This window comes from Sceloporus undulatus, chromosome 1 (genome assembly GCF_019175285.1).
Source record: "Sceloporus undulatus isolate JIND9_A2432 ecotype Alabama chromosome 1, SceUnd_v1.1, whole genome shotgun sequence".
NCBI lineage: Eukaryota > Metazoa > Chordata > Lepidosauria > Squamata > Phrynosomatidae > Sceloporus > Sceloporus undulatus.
In genome coordinates this window covers 339038710-339063062 of record NC_056522.1, presented here as the reverse complement: position 1 = coordinate 339063062, position 24353 = coordinate 339038710, and the positions used below count along the sequence as shown (strand labels likewise).

The window sequence follows — 24353 nt, the reverse complement described above, 5'->3', positions numbered from 1 at the left end:
GAACTGCTTCTGGTAGCTCCGCACCGGAGGCGGCTGAGGCGGCGGCGGCGGCGGCTGCTGCGTCCATGCCGAGGGCGGAGGAAGCGGCGGCAGGCTCGGCGGAGGCAGCACCGACTGCAGCTGCTTCTGGTGCATCTGCTGGAGCTGCTGGAGCTGGACCAGGTGCTGCTCCCGGAGGCTCAGGAAGCCCCCCGCGCCGGACGCAGCCCCCGAAGAGGAGCCGGAGGAGTAGCTGCCCAGAGGCGGCGGCGGCGCTGGCACTGCCATGGCGCCCGGCAGCACGGCCGGAGGGGGAGGCCCGGCCATGGCGGGAGGCGGCATCATGGCGGGCGGGTGAGGAGGGTAGGGCCCCGGGGCCGCCCCATAGAGGCCCCACGTCGGGAACATGGAGGCGGCGGCGGCGCAGGCCTGAGGGGAGACGCCGACTTCCTCAGGCTGCAACGGCGGTGCGTGAATAGGGCCACTGCGCCTGCGCACCGAGGCCCGAGACCCGGAAGCGCCATAGACAGAGGCTTGCTTCAGGGCTAGAGCGGCTTCCGGTTTTGCTCCTCCAATACGAGAGAGAGAGAGAGAGTCAGGAAAGAAGGGCGCCGGCGGTGGCTCAATGGTTAAATGCCTGTACTGCAGCCGCTCAGTCACTGCATAAGGCTGCCAGTTCAATGCCAGCAAAAGGGCTCAAGCTCGACTCAGGGTTGCAAATGAGGAGCCAGATGGTTGGGGCAATGAGCTTACAGTTTGCAAACTGCTGAGGGAATCTTATGTGCCCTGATTAGCGGTATAGAAAGGTGCTTGCTATTGTCGTTCTCCTTTGGCAGCATGCGCTCTAGGCTTCCAACCCTCTCTCTGCCCCAGGAGGAATTTCAACAGCTTCCATCCACTTTGAGCATGAACCAGAAGCACGGAGTTACATTTAAGGAGGGTAGAGTTGGAAGAGACCGCAAGGGCCACCCACTCCAACCCCATTCTGCCATGCAGGAAATCGCAATCAAAGCATCCCTGACAGATGGCTATCCAGCCTCTGCTTAAAGACCTCCAAGGAGGGAGATTCCCCTACTCTCCCAGGGAGTGTGTCCCACTGTCAAACAGCTCTTACTGTCAGGAAGTTCCTAAGGCTTAACTTGACTCTACACCAGAAACCTCCCCTGGATGCAGAAGGCATTGACAGATGGATAGCTCTTCCTTGATTCTGTGGGTGGTGGTGGATGGCCGTTCTTAGTTGGTGGATAAAGGGATTATGCAACTGTATTTATGTGTGTATTTATGTATTTTATTTATGTACACTCATCCCTCCATATTTGCAGCTTTGACTTTTGCGGATTTGATTATTCACAGATTTGAGTAATATGTCCTCTCTAGGAATATCTAGGCCCTCCTCCATGCAACTCTATGGTCAACGTTAACTAAAAGACGCACTGAAAGGACCTAGAGATCCCCAGAGAGAATACTGTACTAGGCATTTGTAGCTCATCCAGTGCAGTTCTATGGTCAGTGTCTGTCGGACGTTGACCAGAGAGTTGCGCTGGAGGACCTAGGGATTCCTAGAGAGGTGTCCTCTCAGGTAAAAACATGGGGTTTTTCTTATTTGCATTTTTTCCATATTCACGGGGGTCTTGTGCCCCTAACCCTAGCGAAGATGGAGGGACAAGTGTATTTGGTCAAGCCTTACATTTTTTCCCTTGGGCATCCTGCATTCTTTTTCTCCTGGTGCCTTGGCCCTCCCTCTGTGGTTAGGATATCTGGGTCCAAAGCACACCACAGAAATAATCCAGTTTTGAGACTGTTGTAACTGCCCTGGCTCAATGCTAAGGAATTCTAGGAACTGTAGCTTAGTGAAGCATTCAGCTTTCTCTGTCAAAGAGCTCTGCCGCCACAATAAGCCACATTTCCCAGGGGTCCCTAGCACTGAACCAAGGCAGCTAAAGCAGTCTCAAACTGGATTATTTCTGCAGTGTCTTTTGGACCCTGGTCACCCTGACTTTGACCCATGGCGATCTGAAGAATGAGAGACCTCCAAGTCACCTTTTCCTCAACTGCCCTGCTCAGCTCTTACAGATTCATGGCTGTGGCTTCTCTGATGGAATCTATCCATCTGGAATATGTTCTTCCTTTTTTCCCTGTTGCCCTCCACTTTTCCAAGCATTATTGTCTTTTCTAGTGAGTCCTTTCTTCTCATGATATGGCCAAAATGGGACAACCTCAGTCGACTGATCATTGCTTCTAGGGAGAGTTGGGACTTTATCTGTTCCAGGAACCATTTGTTAGCCTTTTTTAGCTGCCCTTGGTATCCTCAGCACTCAACCACAACCATATCTCAAATGAATTGATTTACTTCTTGTCCTCTTTCTTCACTGTCCATCACAATTGCCACCAATCATCATCATCATCATCAATGACCCATCACAGTAGAGACTGCTGTCAAAAGATCAGAAGAAGACTAGGACTTGCAAGGGCAGCTATGAAGGAACTAAACAAAATCATGAAGTGTAAAGATATATCATTAAATACTAAAATTAGAATTTTCCATGCCAACATATTTCCAATATCTCTACACATGGATGTGAAAGCTGAGCACTGAAGAAAGTGGACAGGAAGAAAACTCAATTGAGATGTGGTCCTGGAAAAGTGTTCTAGGGTCTGCTAAAAAGACAAATAAATGGGTCCTAACTAAATGAAGACTGAACTCTCCCTAGAAGCCAAGATGACTAAACTGAGGCTGTTATACTTTGGCCACATAATGAGAAGGCACAATTCATTGGAAAAAACCAATAATGCTAGGAAACATAGGAGTAGAAAGAGAGGAAGGCCGCATGCCAGGTGATAGACTCAATCAGGGAGACCACAGGCCTGAGCCTACAGGACCTGAGAAGAGCAGTGGATGACAGGCGGTTGGAGACCTCTCATTCATAAGGTCGCCATGAGTTGACGTCACCTCAAAGGCAGCTAACAACAATAACAAATGGAAAATCTTAAGCTATTTTGATCTCATGTCTATTTTGAAATTATGTAGATTGTTTGTGGTCTTAATTTTTATTTTGATATTCAGTAGTAAACATGCCTTCACACTTTCTGCCTTGACCTTCTTCAATAATCTTACCACATCACTATTTTCTGCTGGTATTATGGTGTCATCTGCATATTTTAAATTGTCGATATTTCTTCCTCCAGTTTTCATGCCTCCCTCCCCTGAGTGCAATCCTGCCTTTTGTATAATGTTCTCAGCATACAAATTAAATTGGTAGTGTGACAGAATACAGCCTGGTCTGATCCCTTTTCCAGTTGGAAACTATTCCGTTTCTCCATATTCTGTCTTGACAGTACCCTCATCTTGAGTACAGATTACACCTCAGGTCTATCAAATAGGAAATTGGTTCTTACCTGTGAGATGTTCATTTTCAGTAATGTAGGGGGAAGTATCCTATATCATGGGTTGATTCCATCTCATTGCTCCAAATACAGTAGACAGGAAAAATAGACTTGAAGGAGTCGCCACCAGAGGGAGCAATCCCCGCCATCCCTCAGTCAATATTACAGCTGAGGATACAAAGCAAAATCAGAGAGCATTCAATACAAATATATGTATAATAAATAGAAACTACCATGAACTCAAACTAAAAGTAACTAACTACTAGCCTTGCAGAGCCAAGGGAAACAGCCTCATCAGTTCTGGGTGGGGAGGATATTTCCATCTACATCACTGAAAATGAACATCTCACAGGTAAGAACCAATATTCCTTTTTCCAGTGATGTAGGTGGAAACATCATATATCATGGGACTTACCAAAGCTCACTGACCAATGGGTGGGTGAACTGAGGCATATCACCTATGTGAGAACCACAAGATATATGTCTTCTAAAGGAAACCTCGTTTGATTCAAGGCAACCCAACAGTGGTGGCATGTAAATGTGGAAGATGAAGGCCACATTTCCTACATTTATCTAAGATGGGTGTGATTGTTGCTAGTGCAAAGGAAGTAGCTGCACTGTAAATGGAGTGATCAACAACTGCTCCCAGCAGAGATATCCCAATCTTCTTGTAGCATGTTAAAATGCATCCAAGGTATACCACAATTTTACCAACTCCTTCTTTTGATTGTGACAAAAAGATACTGAACTAATGTCTTGAACCAAGGTATTAGAAATGTTGCTTTTGTCATCAGTGACCTGGATTGGGTCAGTCCTTTGGTTCACATGCACCTTTATGTTAACTTGTCAATTTGAAACAGAATTGTTCGTTATTGTGAGTGAAAGGTCCAAATACAAACACTATTGGTTGTAGCTCGAGCCAGTTCATACTGAGGGTAGATTTTGTTGCTATCACTTTTTTTCTTTTTCTTTTTGCTTACAGGGAGTCACAAACTGCTCCCCATCCCCCTAAGCTGGCATCCACCATTATTTGGAACTCCAGCAGGGCCCAAATCAGACAACCCTTCTTGATTGGTGGCAATAACCACCATTCAAAGGGGTTTGAACTTATTTTGCTACCTGTCAGAGCAGGTGAATCATCTGTGCCATCTGTTTAGGATATAGCAAGAGGAACTACTGCAGGCTCCTGACATGAAATCATGTTCATGCTAAACTATTAACTGAAGCAAATCAGGCACTGTAGGTCAGCTAGTAATAGTAGGTTTGATAACTGGGAAGAACCTACCTGCTTGAGGATGTTCTTCATGGATCTTGCCCTTTGTTTGGTAGGTAGACTCTCCTCAGCAACGTGTCTACAACCACTCCAAGGTGTTGTAGGTTCTGAAATCGAACTAGGTTGTTCTTCCCATGAGTTAGCAAAGAACCATGTCTGGGTAGGCAGGAAGCACAACTTGACATCTATTATACCCTATGGAAGAAAATCAGAACTGATCAGGACATCATGAAGTTATGTGTCCCTATCACTGAAGTGAGTGCCATTGAAGAAAACAACAGACTGAATGGTAGGGCCTTGTATGGAAAAGGTTTCCCCTGGTAAGGAATGTGCAGATACTTGTGATGAAGTGGGTGGATTGGGATGCAGAAGTATACTACAAACAAGACACATGAAAATCTTGGAGTCCAAAATTGTCTGGAGAGTGAGTCTAAAGTCTGAACCTGTATTATATTATTATTGTTGTTGTTGTTGCTATTATTATTATTTCACAAAACCAATTGACCCATTTCAGCTCTAGCACCACACTCTACAATTTGTTTTTGTTTGTTTGTTTTAAATGTAGCATTAAAGAATATTGGAATAAGCATCTTTTGTTCTTTCCAAAGATAGTATAGTTTTTATGGTCCCAATATCGATCAGACGTTCTGTGGCTTCTAGCATCAGCCAATGATTCTTTGCCTTCCTGTACCTTGGGGAGGCAATTAAAAAATCATGAGAATGATATATAGAGTATATCAGAGCACCTTCTTTCAGACCCATACGTCTGTTGAATTTCTTCCCAAAGATGAAAGAAAGACTGCAGTCTTCCTACCACCTTTTACCTCCAATCAGTCAGGACTGAGGCTATTTCTGTCATTGTTTGACAAGATAGGTACTGCCACTGACATTTTGTTGGTTCTGGTGAAGCCATGCTTCGGATTAATGCTGAGGTTGGTAACTAAGCTCAGACCACTGTCTGCCAAATCTATTGCCTCATGTACAACAAGTACCATAATTGTATCTATGGGGATGAAAGGAGGACTATCCCTGATGAAGAGACCTCTTTTCCTTTTTCATGTGAAAAAAGCTAATGCTTTCACCTTATCATACATCTCTACCAATACTGGATCCAGTGACTCCTCAAAAAGTTTGTTACCAATCAAATTATCAATTTTTGTTTAGAACAGGCATCCACATGCCAGTGGGTTTGTTTACTTGTTTGTTTTTATTTAAAATCTGACTCCTGACTAATATAGAGGCTGCCTGTGGCCTATTGCTGAACTGTATTACATGCAGGCTGGCATCAACTGAGAAAGCAGCTACTTTGAGTCACTTATAGATTGTCTGACATAATTTAATGCTCACCTGTTTATGAGGGACCTCATTGATAATATCTTTAGTCCACACAAGGTTGGCCTTCGAGAATATTGATATAGTGTAAGCAGCCCTAATTGCCAAGGAGGATGCTGTTTATGCCCTTTTAAGCACCACATCTGCTCTTTCATAGTGTGTGTGTGTGTGTGTGTGTGTGTGTATACATGTATGTGTGTGTGTATGTGTGTGTGTGATGGCTGGGTCTCCAGTCATCTGGGAACTTCTCCTGAACTACAAAGGGTTAATCTGGGAGGAGGTGCATGCTAATGAGAGATGACATCACATGCTAATGAGCTGTGACATCATAGCTGATGTAAGGTCTAACTGACCAATCAGAGAGTAGGACCGCGAGATTCAAGAACTTTCTATGGGAAATCTTTAAAAGGACTTGTGCAGCCATGTCATCCTTTGTCTCTCCCTTGATCCTCTCCTGAGGGGGGAACCAGATGCTGTCTCTTTGAGTCTGGGAGACACAGACTCAAGGGAATGCAGGTCGAGAGGCCAGGGGGCCCTCCCTGCATCCAGGAACTCAAAAGGACTACAAATCCCATCTTCTGTGAGTAGTTAGGAATGTGTTAGCTAGTGCGTTTAGGCCTTTTGTTATTTTCAACAATGGCTTGGGTGAAATGAACTCTTTGCAACTATGCTTTTCTAGACCTGCATAGCAAGGTGGCTCTGCACGAATGATATCTTTTTATTCTATGCTATTTCTTTAAAATAAACTCCTTTCTTTTAAAAGTATCAGCTGTCTCTCTCTTTGCTCCTGTACACGTGCCTGGACTCGGCTATTGAAACTAGATCTCTCTCTCTCTATCCCTCACAAGTCTCAGTGTGTGTGGGGAAAGGAATTAATTCACTGAGTGGTGGCAGCGCGGATAGGACCTCCAGGGGTCTCATTCTGCTCAACAGGGAGCAAGAATGGAGATCTAGGAGATCCTAGAGGGAAAAGTGTGACAAGAGGGGACTCCCTGGGAGTAAAGGGCCATGCACAGGGCGCCAAGGGCTCCAGGGAAAGGCCCCCCAAGTCACCACATGGTTGGCAGCGGTGGTTTTCGGACTTTTGGAAGCATTGGTTGCTAGGCAAGGGTGTTTCCGCTTTGGGAGCTATAGTGCAGCTAGGTACTTTAAAGAGAGGTTGGGTTCTTTGGCTCTGTCTCTCTCTTCTCTCACTCTCTTCTTCTTTCTCTGCCTGGGGGCGGGAAAAGAAAACTCTGTGCTGAATTTCTTCTCTTTCTGTTTCTCTCTCTCCCTTTAGGACAGGTAACAGGCTTGGATTTTGGTTCCTATCTCCTTGGTGGGAGGAGAGGGAAGGAGGATTTTATTACCACAGTGTGAAAGAGGGAATGTGTGTCTTTTCCATCTTGAGTATAAATGGGAGAAAACTAGAGCTTATACTGAACCATCCATCTATTAGATTTGTAGTTTTGCTATTACCTGTCAAGGTAAATGATAAAACTTATTAACATATAGAATTTAGGCGTACTGTGGCAGGTTTAACCCGCTCTTCCCTGACACCTTCATGAAGTCATCTCTGAATAATGCCTTTAGTATTGAAGGCCTGGTATAAGAAAAGTCACCTTTGCCTTGTGGCAAATCAAGATCGTCTCTTCTAGACTCACTGGCCTCAAGAATATTATTTCAAGTTATTAACTGCAATGTGTAGTAACACTACAAAATGCTCAGTCAGAAGAAGCCTGTCAGAAAATAAAGTCCCTGCATCAGAGGCATCTTCCTCCCCAAAGGCTCCCCATTGTCATATTTAGACAATACAGGAAAGTCAGGGCCCAGTTTTCATTATTCATTTGAGGGAATGTACTGTAGGAAAGACCTTTCCCCCCAATGGTCTTGAAGACTCTTTCCTGAAGGCCTCTTTCCTTTCCCTCTCTCTCTCTCTCTCTCTCTCTCTCTTTTAATTTTTTATTTTTTCAATAAAAGATGGTAAGGCCTTCTTCTTATCCTTAGTCTCAGCCAAGAGACTTTCCTCCAATTTGCTCCCAGTAATAGGTGGAAATGTCAGATTTTGTTTGGAATGGGCATCTATGTGTCACTTCTTTAGTCAAATCTGCCTTTGAACTGGAACTGAAGCATTCTGTTCTTGGTTTCCATCGAATCACGCTTAAACTAGTGACTACCTTCATCCATTTGTTAATGCCCTGGCAAAACTTTATTTTGCCCTTAAGTGTTTTTATTTGGTTGGGTATTTTTAACAAGAGCTCTAGTCCACACATGTATAGCTATAGAAAAAATGGAAATAGCAGAGAAGTCTGATTGAGTATAAACTCTGTCAACCACAATTGGGATCTGTTGATTCCCATGACCTTCATAAAATCTGCATGAAATTGAGTATTTGATGCTGAAGGCCCAGGCTTGGAGGGGGGGGGGAGAGGTGAATACTTCCCTTGAGGAAGACCAGGATCCTCCAGCTTCTATTGATTGGAGGTGCCATTAAACTCCAATATATTAATTGTCTTATACAATAATAATAAAAGAGCATCAGACCCCAAAAGTCTAACAGATGAAGATGCTACTGAAAGGTCCTCATCTTTCTTTACTTTTTTCCCTTTCTTTTTCTCTTTCTTTTTCAGATTACATTCCTCTTCTGAGGAATGAACTAGTTACTACTTTCTTTTGTTTTATTAGAGGCACATTGGTTAGCAGAAGCAGCAGGCCTTCCCTTTTTTGCTTTGTTTAATCAAAATGGCTGCCACACCTTCAGTTCCAGCTTTGCTCCTTCTTTTAAAAAAGGCAAGCACAATAAATAAATTGTTTAGACAAATTCCCCCAAAGGGGTGACTGAAACATCCAACTAGTGGATGATGGGGCAGAAGGAGAAGACTCCCTGCACCTGGAAAATCCTTCTGATAACTCTCTCTGATCCCTTCAGTCTGAGTGGATCATGGAGGAAGGAGAGGAGGCGGCGGCAGCAGTTGGTTTTGGTGGAAAACTCTCCACTTGCACTTCTGAGATAAAATACTCTGGTTTCTACTGAAGGCCCATTCCGCATGGGCGTAAAGTACGTCTCCAGGACGTACTAGGGTTAGGAAAGGGCGTGCGTAAAGCACACCCCTAACCCTAGTACGTCCTGGGGACGTACAAAATGGCAGGGCCTGCTCTACATGGGCACTGCCATCTTGATGTCACGGACACATAGCGTCCGCACGTCCCACAACAAGTGACATCGCGAGTGCGCCATTGGCTACTTGCAGCGCCACTTCTGGGGCGCAAAAAGAAGCTGCTTTTTGTGGTTTCTTTTTGTTGCATCCGGGAACCGCGCAGTTTTACTGCTGCGGTTCCCAGACGCAGCAACCAGCGGCAGCGGCAGAGAGTCTATTTTGGGCGCTCTGTAATGCGCCAAAGTCTCCTTCAAAACTTGCAATGCAAGGCAGAAACAAACTTCTGGGGTAAAGCTTAACCCACAAACATAGGATTAGGACTCACCACTCACCTCTCCAAATCTGCCTCCTCTCTCTCACTGCCCAAACCTCTTGCCAGGTTTGATGTCTGCGGTGGGGCACAATCTGGCCAAGGACAGATGGTTCTCCCTCTTCCAGTCATGCCAAGGTCCTGTTTGGTTCTCCATCTCACCGCCCAAACCCCATCTGGGGCTGGTGTCTGCAGTGTGGCGCCATTTGGTTAAGGACAGGGGGAACTCCCTTCTCCACCGCGACAAATTTCTTTTAGGCTCTCTATCTCACTGCCCAAACCCCTTGGTGGGGTTGGACTTTGCAGCAGAGCGCATCTGGTCAAGGACAGAGGGATCTCCCTTCTCCGGCCACGCCTGGGCTCTCTGGCCTTTCAGTCTTTTCAGCTAGACATGGCTGGGCTGTCTTTTTTAATGCTGGAGTTGGGCCGTTGTCGCATAGCAGCTTCTGAACTGCCCTTCCATGCCTGGCTTAGCTTCAGCAAAGACTAAAGAAAACATAGTTGTTTTTGTAGGGAGTTGCCAAGGCAGGAGAGAACAGATCATAAATATAATCATAAGAATAGAAGAAATATTAGAAGAAATATTAAAGTCTTTAAGACAAAGTCAAGGAAGGAGGAGAAAATGAAAAACACAGCCTACTCGGGAGCTGAGGCAGGAAAAAGACAGGGATGGTGGGGGTTGTTCCCTCTGGTGATGACTTCTTCAAGTCTGTTTTTCCTGCCTATTTGGAGCAACGTGATGGAATCAACCCATGATATAGGATGTTTCCACCTTCATCGCTGGAAAAGACCCATGTCATTGTCCGGCCTCACATCATTCTGTACAGACAATGCAGGCCATTAGCCTGCAGTTCCAGAGTGATCCCAGCTCAAAGAGGCCATGGCTCAGGGCAAATTGCTTGAAACTCTGCCACAACAGGTGGCCCTGCATGCCCTTTAGCTACTGTCACATGGGGCTGTCAGGACACATGTATTGTGTCTTTTCCGCCCATAACGAGATAAGACAGCAGTCTTCTGAGAAGACATAATGGTGAAGGCAGGTATAGAGCATGTGGCAGCAACGGGTCCATGAACAGCTGTGGGTGGGTGTGTAAACACTCACCTATCAGCACACCAGCCTGGGGCCTGACTCAGGTCAGAATCTGGGGCAAGATAGGAAGGGCATGCATGGTCTACTCTATGCTATCCTGCCTAACTGCTTAGGCCCAAGACCCATTGACCTGAATATGCAAGACCAGACCAGAGCGGTTGATAATAGGGTGAGTTGAAGGACTCTCATTCATAGGGTCATCATAAGTCGAAGTTAACTTGAGGGCAGCTAACAAAACATAATCAAGGGGGGGGGGGGGAAATTAGGCTTGATCCAAATTGGGTTAGTTATATTCTAATATAGGAATGGATAATCTGTAGTCCTCCAATCAGTGTTGGATTCAGCCAGATGGTCAAAGGTAATGGAAATCAGAATGTATCTGGAACACCACTGATTCCTTACCCCGTTTTAGTGTACAACTTGTTCCACTGATAATAGGACTAAAATATTTAGCTGTGATCCAACTCAAACTGAATTTAAACCCAGATTCTCTGTTATTTTCCAGAGCAGATAGTTCCCCCAAGTGCTGCTAAATTGATTTTTTCAGATTGCTGATTAAGAAGGGTTTGAATGGAACAAACTGCAATCTGATGGCAACCAAAAATATTTTTTTACAGATTTCAGTTTCCAACCTTTATACATTTCTATAATGGCCAGAAAGTAAGCACATTTTAAAATTAATCCCAATACCTCACACAGGAGTAACATGTGCACGCTTAATCTGAATGCATGTAAACAAAGAAAAATAAGAAAGAAGTCTACTTGTATTTAATGAAGAATATTTATTCTGGACCATAAATCAAGAAAAAAGACTGCATGTTTTTTCTGGGAAATACATTTAAGAAAGCAAACCAGTTTCAAGCACCACAGGAAGCCAATTAGAAACAATGGAATCTTACAACAGATTCATTTTTTGGGGGGAGGGGAGAGCTGGACATAGCAGGCATATCTTGTTTCCTTTCCAGAAGTTGGTTAAAATCGGGGAGCTCCATAGTCATCAGGCATCCGCTCAATATTATACCTAAAATGAGAGAAATCTTTTGTGAAGTGTTTTATTGTTTTTGCACTATGGTGCACTGCAATCACACTGTAAGGGAAGCATGGTATTTGTTAGCATTATATATCCCTTTAAACCCTTAATATAATAGCACATGTGCTAAAACAATCTGTGAACTGTATAGCTAGGGAAGTGAAATTTTGGCACCTAAATGGGAATACAGCAAGTGGTAAGGGCTACACACTGCTGAAAGTTATACTGTACTGTACATTATACAGTGACATCTGTAAACAATGATTTTAAGAGTAATGTATACAGAAGGTTCTTTGCCTCAAGGAACTTACACATCTCAGCTTCATCAGTGATAACAGAGAGAAATGAGAGGTGCAAGATGATTGTGAGCAAATCACCTACATGAACTTAGGTTACAATTCTATACTGCATTTACCTGAGAATAAGCGCCATTGCACTCATCAGGTATTACTTCTGAATAGACAAATGTAGGATGTATATTTTCAGGTTCATTTTAGCTGGAGATAGGGAATGAAACAATAGATGCATACTTGCTAAATATATTTACCTATAACTTTCATATACCTTACATTACTACTGAATTACCCATTTGTTAATTCTAATTACAAAAACAGACATGCGGGCAGCTGTCTGAAGCTAGAGAATCTATTTCACTATATCCCACAACATTTATTTTGGGTATGTTCTGTCATGAGGCTTGAATACAAAAAAGCAAGTTTACTGGATTGCATTTGTCTCCTAAATAATAATAATAATAATAATAATAATAATTCATATCCATGTCTCCAAAAAGATCAAAGCGGCTAACAATAAGACATCCATAAAATACAAGACGCATACAATAAATGTCTCATTGTCCACTGTATCCCATTGTCCACTGTATAAGACTGCTTGCTGCAATCCTATCCACATTTATTTGTGAATAAACTCCAAAGAACCCTGCTGGAACTTTCGTCTAAGTAGAAGTGTTTAGGATTCTGTCTTAATTTTATGTAGCCATCAGTAAGTAGAATTTGTGTTGATGTTTTATTCCAGCATCATGTTTCTAAATGGAACTACTGCAAATTAAGCAGCAGTAATAAAACGGCTTTTATTACTACAGTACTGAGCATTTCCTTTGTTGTTCTTCATGTGTGCGTTCAAGTCATTTTTGACTTTTGGTGACCTTTAAGCGAACCTATCATAGGGTTTTCTGGGGCTGAGTGTGTGACTTGCCCAAGGTCCCTCAGTGGGTTTCTGTGGCTCAGCAGGAAATTGAATCCTGATCTCAAGAGTCGTAGTACAACATTCAAGCCATTATACCATGCTGGCACTTTCAGACAAGTGAAGTCATCTGTGGTTTTTACCTGTGGTTTTTAAAGGTTTGGTTTAATTTTGATTGACTATTATTATTTTTACACACCTTGTACTATACAAAAGAATTGCAACAGGGAGAAAATAGAAATGTTGCTGCAGTGTCATTATTGAACAGATGGAAAACTGCCCAGAAATATTTCTCATGTGCACTGGAAAAAGCATATTGAGAATGAAGTGAAAAGGAGAGGTTCATGCAAGGCATATCTCCTTCCAAAGATTCAAAATAAACTATTACGAAAATAGAATGTAAATTCATTTTGTTATCAGTAACAGGTTCCCACTTGGGTTTTCACTTACCTATGATTAGATATATACATTATAGGGACTCCTGGTATTTTCCGTATTCTCCGTTTCAGGTCTCTGTCTACGGTAGCCACTATGTAGCATTTATGCTGCATAAAAAAGGGAGCAATCTTATATTGAGAAAAAAAACCCAGGTGCTTTAATTCATTTGAAGCAGGGAGTGTCAGAGAATATCTATTTCCAAAAAACCAGGAATTTGGACAAATACTTTATTCAGGAAATAAGAGAGGTAAGGAAACAGAATCAGCTGTTTGCAATTTGATGTTTTTTCTTAATTAAACAAACAAACTTATTTTATACACCGCTTCATACCACCTAAGCAGTGTCTAAGCGGTTTACAACTGTAAGCTAATTTGCCCCCCAACAATCTGGGTACTCATTTTAGCGACCTCGGAAGGATGCAAGCCTGAGTCGAGCTTGAGCCCTTTTGCTGGTCTTGAACTCGCAACCTTATGGTTTTGTGTGAGTGGCTGCAGTACAGACATTTAACCACTGCACCACCAGGACTCTTAACAATAATGAAGACCCTTTACTGAATATCAGGTTCTTTTAAGTCACTGGCAGTAAATTGTGTAGCTCCAGATACATTTGTATGTCAATAGTAAGGTGCAAACATTTCTACAACATGCGATACCTGAGTGACCCTCTGTACCAAACAGTCATCTGCATATGTTCCTTTGTGAGTGCATGGCAAGCGTTCAAATCGTGGGTCTTTTGCTATCCTGTGGAATAATTAAAATGAAAGTTAGGTGCTAGCCAGCTATTCAAACTGAGTAAAGAAACTAGATCTTGAATCAAGGGTGAGCCCCAGTTCCACATATTTATGCTACAGGCCTGGATCTCAGCTGTTTTTGACTGGGGACCTCTAACAAAATGGCTGCCATTGAGAAGCTTGCCCATTTGTAAAAGGGTTGCCACGTTGAATATAGCCAGTCACAAAATTACCGTCTTCCATGAGGCAAAATGGGAAAGAGGAGAAGCACTGCATTTGCATTGCAGAGTTAACGTAGTTTGACACCACTTTAACTGCCATGGCTCAATGCTATGGAATTCTGGAATTTGTAGCTTTGCAAAATATTTAGCCTTCCTTCTGAGAAGTCTGGTTCCCCAACAAACTACATATCCCAGGATTCTATAGGATGCAGCCATGACAGTTAAAGCAGCATCAAACTGCTTTACTTCTGCAGTGTGGCAGAACCTAACTTGCCCAAGAGCTTGCTTAAATGGAAGGCAGAGGTCAGGGTCTCAGCTCTAAAACACAAAGCATTCTTTTGAACCAAACATTTCTGCTCTATTTCACAGATGGTAACAAACATCTGACAATACCCTCCAACAACATAAAACTAACTAGGCAAGATACATAACATGCCAGAATAACTAATACCCCCATCATCCCAAGCTATCAAGTAACAAAACACTGCAAAAAACAAAACAAAACAAAACAACAACAAAGCAAAATACAAACACACCACACATGTTCCTTACCTACCCTACCCCAAAGACTGAGTGCTACAACACACCCTGCTATCCTTTCCCTTTTTCTGTGTGGTACCTTAACTTCAAAATAAAGTATGGACTAGTTTGTGTGCATGTGCCTTCAAGGTGTTTCTGACTTATGGTGACCCTAAGGCGACCCTATCATGTTTTTTTTTCTTTTTTGGCAAGATTTGTTCAGATGTGCTTTGCCATTGTCTTCCCCTGAGGCTGAGAGTGTGTGACTTGCCCAAGGTCACCCAGTGGGTTTCAGGGCCGAGCTGGAAACTGAACTCTGGTTTCCAGAGGTGAAGCATCTATACCACACTGGCTCTCATGGACTAGTTAACCACTATTTTTATAATAATAATAATAATAATAATAATAGGTTTTATTATATACCGCCCAATCACTGGGAATCCGAGCGGTTTACAATAGAGGGGATAACAGACAGGTCCCTGCCCACAGGCTTACAGTCTAAAAGACACAACACAAAAGGAGAAGGGAATGGTGAGGGGGGGGGGAGGGAATCAGGTCCAGCATTCTTCTCTCCCTCTGAGGCCTGGACCAAGGCAGATGGACTGGAGGGAGGGCTCTGCTTCTTCAGGCTAGCCCCTGATGGTACTGGGCCAGCCTTCTCTCTCCCTCAGAGAGAGAATTTATTTACCACTAATGCTTCTGGGACTTATCTGGAGCCCATAAGCATTCTTAAATAAAGATGGTGTTAGAGGCCAGTGTCAGCTTGTTACAAAAATCTTTGCTGGGGGTGTCTGTGGAATCATGGGGGACAGGAAGATGTGTAGGCACCAACAGAGGTGTCCATGGGCATTATAATGGTGACCCCAGGACAAAATGAGCATGCCCTTACCTTAGGGCCACACGATATTTCTGCCCTAGTTTCTCAATTTCAGCCATAACACAATCAGTGATACAGGGAATACCTGTTGGAAAAGAGTATCACCATAACATTACAAACCAGCATAGCAATAAACTCTTACAAGTGGTGCATTCTAAAAATACTTACGTTTCAAATGTCTGAATATGCAGTTACTCTATTAATCCTTTTAAGACAGTCTCCATGAAAGCTCATAGAAAATTATCAAAATTGAAAAGCACACTCTTTAGTTGATTAGTTTATCTATAGATCTAATTAGTTTTTTTCACATCAGAAAGAAAATATGTTATGAATAAAGTTCTCTTTGAACATAACTTATCAGCTGACAAAGTTTGTTAACAGACATCTTTACTTTCAACATTATAACCAGATTTTAAATAAAATTAGCAATAAGCTGGTAATATATTTGTAGCTGACTAGCTTTTTTTTAAAAAAAAAAGCAAAAGCTTGCTTTATAAATAAACACAGATACATTTGCCCACTTAATTGTAAAGCACTTAGTAGTAGACTTAAAAAACCCAACAACCTACAGCCTAGTGCCTCACTGTTGTAACAGCCTCAGCAATATGATTTTGTAACTGGAGCTTCTCATAGAGTCCATCCACAGTGCAGAAATAATCCAGTTTGACACTGCTTCAGCTGCAATTAAAGCGGTATCAAATCAGATTAATCCTGCAGTGTTAATACAGTTCCTGTCTCTTATCATAATGCTACTCTCTAGAAGAAATTGCAAAAGATGTAGATACTTACACTTGGCATAAAGGCAATCCATCATTGACTGCACCAAATCCAGTTTGGCTTTAATGGAAAAGTTAATGAAGTTGGTATCAACGAGGATATAGTAAGGAGGCCCTAGTTGTGTGTTGTATTGGAAAAACAAGCAGGAGGGATATTTAGGGCTGTAAAACAAACACACCAGGAAAAAGTAACATTAAAACAATGAAATGAAACACACTGTCTACACACTGCGCATAGAGTTTTTTTCTTGGCATATAAATTCTAGTTAATTTTAATTGTTCAAAGAATACTGTAAATATTTTTCCCAGAAAATTTTCAGAAAATCTGTTGAAAAATGTGAGCAATGTGAATAGCAAGATAGTTGGAATTTAAAATATTGGGGTACATCCAATCAAGATTTAGTTCTGAATCTTTACAATGTGTTATTAAGAAGCAAAATAGCCAGAGTGGTATAGTTTTTTGTGTTGGACTAAGACTTTGGGAGACCATGGTTCACATTCCCACTTGGCCATGGAAACCTATTGGGTGGCCCTGGGCAAGTCATACACTTTCTGCCTGAGAGAAAGGCAAAGGAAAACACCTTCTGCATAGATTTTGCCAAGAAAATCTCATGACAGGTTCACCTTAGGGTCACCATAAGTCCGAAACAATGTGAAGGCACAGAAGAAAATAAGGAGGAAGGATCAGCCCTTAAAATAAACACAAAGGTGTCTTTTTGTACTTCCTCATCACTAATCTGTAACAAACCTGCTGCTTGGAAAACAATGAATCCCAACACCTGCTTGATCAGTAAGTGATTTACAAGATGTGTTTGCCTCTCCCAACTGTATTTATTTATTTAATTAATTTATATGCCACCTTTCTCCTGGAATGGGCCCTAAGGTGGCTTCCAAAGAGAATAAGTTAAAATACTTTAATAACATTTTAAATACAATTAAAAATTCCCATATTATACAATATAAAATAATTTAAAAGCCATACAAAAGATTAAAGAAATAAACATTCATCTCAATAAAAACGTTTCCTATTTACTACAGTGGGCCCTTGACATCCACTGGGATGGGGTTTACTTCCAGCAGCCAATACCAAAATCCTTGGGTACTCAAGTTCCATTAAATACAAAAACCCAGTAAAATGATGGCCCTGATATAAAATAGCCAAATCAAGTTTTGCTGTTTGAAATTTATATATTTTTAAAATATTTTCAAGCAGTGGATGCTTGACTTTGTGGATATGGAGGGCCCACTGTAATTAAAAACCTGCTGAACAGAAATGTCTTTGACTGGCGATGAAAGAAAAGTGGGGAGGAGGCCAACTTAGTTTCCTGTGGAAAGAATTCCAGAGAATGGGAGCAGCCACTGAGAAAGCTCTCTCTCATGTCCTCACCAAGTGAGCCTGTGATGGTGGTGGGACCCAGAGAAAGCCTTCCCATGGAAATCTTAATGTTCTGGCTCATTTCCAGGAAAGCATGAAATATTTGTAGTCATTGGGCACAAATATGGCCTACAGCACATTACAAGAAAAATCCTGCTTGTTCTTAACATCAAATGGTTTAACAGGCACTGGACTAGATAACTTTCCAAACACACAGTTCTGTGAAGTAAGGAAGGTAACAGTGGAGTTAAGCAATCCATCACAAATACTTCAACCCTTTCATCATCTTCATGCCACTACTCCCCAGATTGCTAACACAGAGATTTGTGTTCATACTTGGTCATTTGCACACTACTCCTATGACAAGAAGCCAATAAATAATTTCATACTTACACCTCTCTCTCTTTGATTGCACTGGGATCTTCCTTCTTTTTCTCTTTGGCTTTTGCTCGGTCTGCCTCTTTGCTAGAAATGACAAGAAATGCAAAAACATTTACATGTGTCATCTCTTGTCATTTCAGTAAATCACTACAAGTAAGTTAGGATCTTTACATCAAAGTTGAGAAAATGCTTCAGTATAGGATCAGATGATAAAAATGAAAGAAAGCATAGTTCAAATGTTTATGACACTTCTCCAAATAATAGGTTAATGTTTTCTAAAAAGGTCTAAAAAGGATTAGAATAGAATACTCCAACTTCACAAACTCCAGCAGTCTCTGTTGATTCCAGCTAGACTGGAAAGCCATCTCTCCAAATCTGGCAACTTTCCTACCATTTAGTCTCATGATACAAATTCAATGGGAAAAAATAGCCTGAACTCCTTATGTAAAAGGATATGTAAGTTGTCACATTAAAGCTAGGTACTACATTAAAATGCTTACAATAATAATTTAAAAGCATTGAAGACAACAAAAAGTGGGTGGTGGGGAGGGAGAATGCAGTTCTCACTCAAACTTTAGGCTAACTACTAACTACTACAAATATTCTTCTACAACAACATGTCAGTGTCCAAAAATCTCTCTAAACAAAAAGGTCTTTGCCAGCAAGTGGAACAGAGCAGAAAGGAGGACAGCCTAGCCTCCAGTGGAAAGGAGTGCTGCAGTTTAAGAGCAGCTACTGCTATGTCCTAATCAAATGAACCTGTAGGGATGGTGGAAGGAAGTGAAAGTCTTTCCCTAAAAATCTCAAGGAAAAGGAAGACTCATGGAGAGAACAGTCTTTTGGACAGTCTGGCCCAAGCTGCACAGTTCATAGACAGCAGTTTGAAATGTGCCTGGAAATGGATTGGACAAATATATGAAACTGCAAGACATCTGCCCTCAGCAATACAAGAGTAGCCTGATCTCTTCTATTCTGACACACAGTAACAGCTATAGAATTTTATATAGCCATTTTCATAAATCCTGTATGAATTAAGGACACAAACAATTCAACAAAGATAAAAAATATTTCTTCAGTTTCAAACCCAACACAATACCTGAAAAAAATCTGCCTTCTATTTGCTGTCTAGAAATCTCATTTCTTTTCATAATACAAACAAAAAGATATCTTGGTCACTATAGCTACTGGCAAACACCAGGGTTTGAGGGGAGGGAGATTAAAATGGCTCCTGTCGTATGACTTAATTCTGAATGTAAGATAAAGAGTTTTGCCACCAAACTTTTGTTTAATGTGTAGCATGTTAAGCACAAATGAATAAGTAAGCGGTTCCATGTTGAGCTCTCCTCCCTTCTGTCTTTATAATACAGTAATTCTAACTTCCCTCAGTTAAGTGGGAACTATTGGCCAGTTTACAAACATTCATTACTACATCTATCAGTTAAAGAAAAAAAATTAGCACTGCAATTCTATACAAACTTTACCAGACAGAAAGCTCAAGTGAACTGTTACTTCTGAGAAGATGTGCACAGAACTGCTCTATTGTATCAGATTGATTGAATCTGATATGTGAGTGTAAATGAGAACATTGTAGTTCTAAAGGGAATATGCTACAGCAGGCATCAATGTGCAAAAGGTATCCCTTCTTTAAAGGAACTGGAATGGTTCTTTAAAATGAACTTTGTTCTTTTTGTAAATATTTACCTTTTTAAAAAACATACGCCAAATGAGGCAAGACAAATTTGTAATCAAAATACCATACATCAATAGATTTTAATAATGCATCCACCAACAGACGTCATTACTGTACATAGGACTGCACTGTAAACATTTCAGATTTATTAATTACACAAACCTATTAGAGTTCAACACAAATACTTCACCACTGCCATTATTAAATAGTACTCACATTCGTTGGTCACGGAGGCTGATCATGCGCTTCATGGTAGCATATTTCCTTGCTTTCTTCTGTTTCCCCTAACAAGTTAATAATAAATAATTGTTGTGAAGACATATATAACATCCTCTCTAGTTCTTTCTAACACCTAAGGCACCTGAGCTCTTGACAGACCAGGCTGGAAAGCCTCACCAAACTATAAATCCCAGAATCCCACAGGACATAGCCATGGCAGTTAAAGTGGTGTCAAACTGCTTATTTCTGCAGCATGGCAAGTCTCTAAAAGACTTATTTTAGTATCAATGGGGTGAAGCAGGTAGGGCAAAAGGAGTGGCCAGAGGCCACTCTGGCCCTGATTCTTCTGGGACTGCTGTGAACAGACCGTCACCAGGAGAGGGATGGCTTTGGGCTGCCTTAGAACAACTTCCAGATGGTTTGGGGGTGTGTGTTGTTTGAATGCCATGCCCCAAAGTGACCAGAAGGCACTTTATCTAGCCTGTGTGTTTTGGGACAATATCAATAAACTGCCTAACAACCTTTAGTAATGGTTAAAAGGCTCATTGGGAGTTAACTGCCTTATTTATTTCCAGGATGTACATGATACAGTATATGGGTACCATATACCTAAAAGTTTATGACTACTGTTAGCAATACAAATGTTATTTTCTGTATCTCGCACACCCACATATTGTGCATATTCCTTAGGCATGAATACTGTATTGTTTCCCATGCATCTGAGGAAGTAGATTATAACTGGCAAATAACACACTAAAATAAATCTGTTAATCTTAAAGGTGTCACAAGGCTATTTTTCTTTTCTTTTCATTAGGTATTGTTATCTCTGAAAATGTCTAGTTTGTTCTGAACAGCTATTTGAATCAACATCAAATTCTAAAAAAAATGAGGGCAAAACACAGGAATTGTATTTGACCCAGAAAATGTCCAATAATGTTAGCTCTGTATGGTCAGTTATGATAATGTAAAGCACTCTATTATGTATTTTACTTTTCATTTAAAAAAACCTGGGGCCTCTCCTTTCTCCTCCCACGGAGCCTTGCCCCACTCACACCGTCTCTTTAATGATTTAAAGGGATGCAGGGGAACGACACAGTCTGTTTCTGCCAAAAGGCAGGTGTTTGGGGGCAAGGCGGTAGTGACACCCCCCCTTAGGGTGTCACCTGGTGTGAACTTCTGAACCCCTCTCCTGACGCCTCTGGATAGGGGGAGAGGCAACAAAACACAAAGGACATCTCAAAGCTAATGACTTTCTCTACATTTTGGACCTAGGGGACATAAACATGAGTTATATGAACTATAGAAAAGCATTTGGCTGTATAGATCACTAAAAGTTATGGAATGCTCTCAGAGAAATGGGAGTGCCACCACATTTGATAGTTCTACTGAGAAATCAGTACTTAGGACAAGAGGCTACAACTAGAACAAACTACAGAGAAACATAAGGATTCCCAATTGAAAAAATGGTCAGGCAAGGCTGCATTCTATCATGCTATTTGTTCAACTTCTATAGAGAAAATAATCATACGGAGAGCAGGCTTAGATCTGAAAAAAGGAGTAAAGACGAGAGGAAGAGATATTAACAGTCTAAGATATGTGGAGGGCACTATACCACTGTACTAGCAGAAAACATCATGGACTTGAAACAGTTATGTACTAAGGAAGTTCAAAGAGAAAAGTGCAAGGCCAGGCTTAATGCTGAGCATACAGAAAACAAAGACAATGACCACAGAGGGCCTACGCACATTCAACCCGGACCATGAGGAAACCGAAACAGTTAAATGAATTCCAGTACATAGGATCAAACGCTGACCAGAATGGGGACTGTAGTCAAGAAATAAGAAGACTAAGAATAGGAACGGCAGCCATGAAAGAATTAGGAAAGATCCTAAAATACAAAGATATACCACTGAGCACTAAAGTCAGAATCTTCCAAGCCACTGTATCCCCCATCGCCACGTATGGATGTGAGAGCTGGACAGTAAAGAAAGCAAACTGGAAGAAAATGAACTCATCTGAGATGTGGTGCTGGAGAAAAGTGCTAAGGATGCTGTGGACAGCCAGAAACACAAATGGGTCCTTGACCAGATCAAGCCTGAACTGGCCCCGGAAGCCAAGATGATTCAACTGAGGCTGTTGTACTTTGGCCACAGCATGAGAAGGAAGGACTCACTGGACAGGACAGTGATGCTAGGGAATGGAGAAGGCAGTAGAAGGAGTGGAAAGCACAGGTCAGATGGCTCAACGCAATTAGGAAGGACAGAGGCCTGGATTTACAAAACCTAACCAGAGCAGTGCAGTGCAGGGTCTTGGAGATGCCTCATCCACATCTAGTTGAGGCTGACTAGACTCAGAGTTGGAAGGGGCCACAAGGCAGGGCCATGCAGTCCAACCAACCCCATTCCGCCATGCAGGAACTCTCAATCAAAGCATGCCATCTTAACTAAGGACAGAAACAACAATGCAGACATGATCTTAGTTAACATCTCCAATTTCTCTCCTGTTCGGTGTGTAACTCCTTGACTGATGGAGCTTCGAAAGCTTGCAACAAGTATATTGTGCATTTCGCTTGGCCAATAAAGGTATCCCTGTTCGGTGGATTCCTGTAGGGCAAGGATTCCCAAACGTTGGTCCACTCAGATGTTCCGGACTCCAGCTCCCAGAATGCCTGGCTGCTGGCCAACATGGCTGAGGCTTCTGGGCACAGTGTGGGGACCACTGCTGTAGGGCAAGGATTCACAAACGTTCTGGACTTCAGCTCCCAGAATGCCTTACTGCTGGCCAAGGCAACTCAGGCTCCTGGGAAGTGAAGTCCTACTGGAGGCTCAGGGCTGCAGGGGGAAGCCACTCACCATCTCCGAAGCCCTCGCTAGAGTCGCCACACGCTCCGCAGCCCCACTTCCGGCGCAGTTTCTCTGCGCGGCGGCCGCTTTGTGCGTCACTTCCGGAGTTTGGCCAAAGGGGAGGAGGGGAGGGAGGGAGGGAGAGTGCTAGCAGGAGCCAGCTCTGACAGAGCAGGACCGAGGCAGAGCGGCCGAGGGTCAGTGTTCTTGCTCCCCGCAGTCCCTCCCTCTCCTCCTCCGGCGTCGCTTTCCCTGGGACCTTTGTGGGCAGAGAGAGAAGGGAAGGGGAGGGAAGGGGAGGGGGCGTCTCCCTTGGCTTAGAAAGCCTTCCCTGCCCCTCAGGAGCAGGACAGGCTCGGGGTCCGCCGAGGATTTAAAGCCCGGTGTGTGGGTGAGGGAGGGGGGCTGCATCCACACTGGAGAAAGAACCTGGTTTGGCACCGCTTTGTAACTCTTTTCTGGCTCCAGGCTGTGGAATTCTGGGAGATACAGTTTGGGGGGCAGGGGGGTTTTTTTTGGGGGGGGGGCGTTTGTTTGTTTGTTTGTTTGTTTGTTTCGTCCTTCAAGGCCCCTCTTTTTTGTGTTTTTAATTAATTAATTTAATTTGTTTTATTTATATACCGCTATTCCAAAGATCATAGCAGTGAACAGCAAGTAAGCTAATTTGCCCCCAACAGTCTGGGTCCTCATTTTAGCTCCCTCCCGGGAAGGATGCCAGCCTGAGTCGAGCTTGGTTTAGTTGCATTCCTTTTTCTTTTAACATTGTGAAGCCGCTCTGAGTCCCATTTCTGGGGAAAGAGCAGAGTACAAATAATAATTGTTTGTCTATGTATTTGTATCCTGCTTTTTTTCTCAGAACTGGGACTCAGAGCAGCTTCACAGTATTAAAAACAACAACAATACAATTAGAAACATAGAAAAGACGTGTGTTAAAAAGAAAGTAAACTATTACAATGTTAAAATAGATAGCTGTTAAAAGAATAATATATGTTTTATAAAAGATAAAACTGTATGAAACACTTTAAATTCCTTTACAAGCATTCGTTTTAAAAGCCTGTCTGAACAGGTAAGTCTTGAAGGACTACAAAGAGGGAGCCATTTTGTTTCCCACTTACAGGACGACCCTCGGCAAGTTTCTTCAGAGGGAGGTTCTCTTTGCTTTCCTCTGAGGCCTTGGCTGGAGTCACCCGCACTGGGTTCCTGTGGCCAAGCTGGGATTCAAACCATGGTCTCCAGAGAGTCTTAGATCCAAAACACACTGCAGGAATAATCTGGTTTGAGACTGCTTTAACAGCCCTGGCTCAATGCTAGTGGAATCAAGGAGCTAGAGTTTTGTGAGACATTTAGCCCTTCTCTGTCAGAAAGCTCTGGTGCCACAATCAACTGCAATTCCCAAGATTCCTCAGCACTGAGCCAGGGCAATTAAACCGGATTATTTTGCAGTGTGTATTGGACCTCAGTCCAGTGCTCAAACCAATTCACCACACTGTCTTGGGGAAGGGGCATTTACATATGGTCAAATTTTCAGATTATTGACTCTTCTGAA

At 42.5% G+C, this 24353-nt stretch overlaps 2 protein-coding genes across 2 annotated transcripts in view; one reads left to right on the top strand and one right to left on the bottom strand.

Annotated features, from left to right (window-relative positions):
• Positions 1–11272: 11272 nt before the first annotated feature.
• FCF1 (FCF1 rRNA-processing protein) lies at positions 11273–22934 on the bottom strand. Its single transcript, XM_042463051.1, has 8 exons — positions 22817–22934; positions 19962–20029; positions 18068–18139; positions 16313–16461; positions 15536–15608; positions 13829–13916; positions 13189–13283; positions 11273–11526 (listed from the first exon to the last, which is right to left on the bottom strand). Exons 1-8 carry the CDS (start codon positions 22817–22819, stop codon positions 11478–11480), a joined length of 597 nt encoding a protein of 198 aa, XP_042318985.1. The 5' UTR covers positions 22820–22934; the 3' UTR covers positions 11273–11477.
• Positions 22920–24353, top strand: part of AREL1 (apoptosis resistant E3 ubiquitin protein ligase 1) — a 35173-nt gene continuing 33739 nt past the window's right edge. Inside the window, exon 1 of the mRNA XM_042463012.1 lies at positions 22920–23004. The gene's annotated coding sequence lies outside the window, so the exon portion shown is untranslated. The remainder of the gene's footprint in view (positions 23005–24353) is intronic.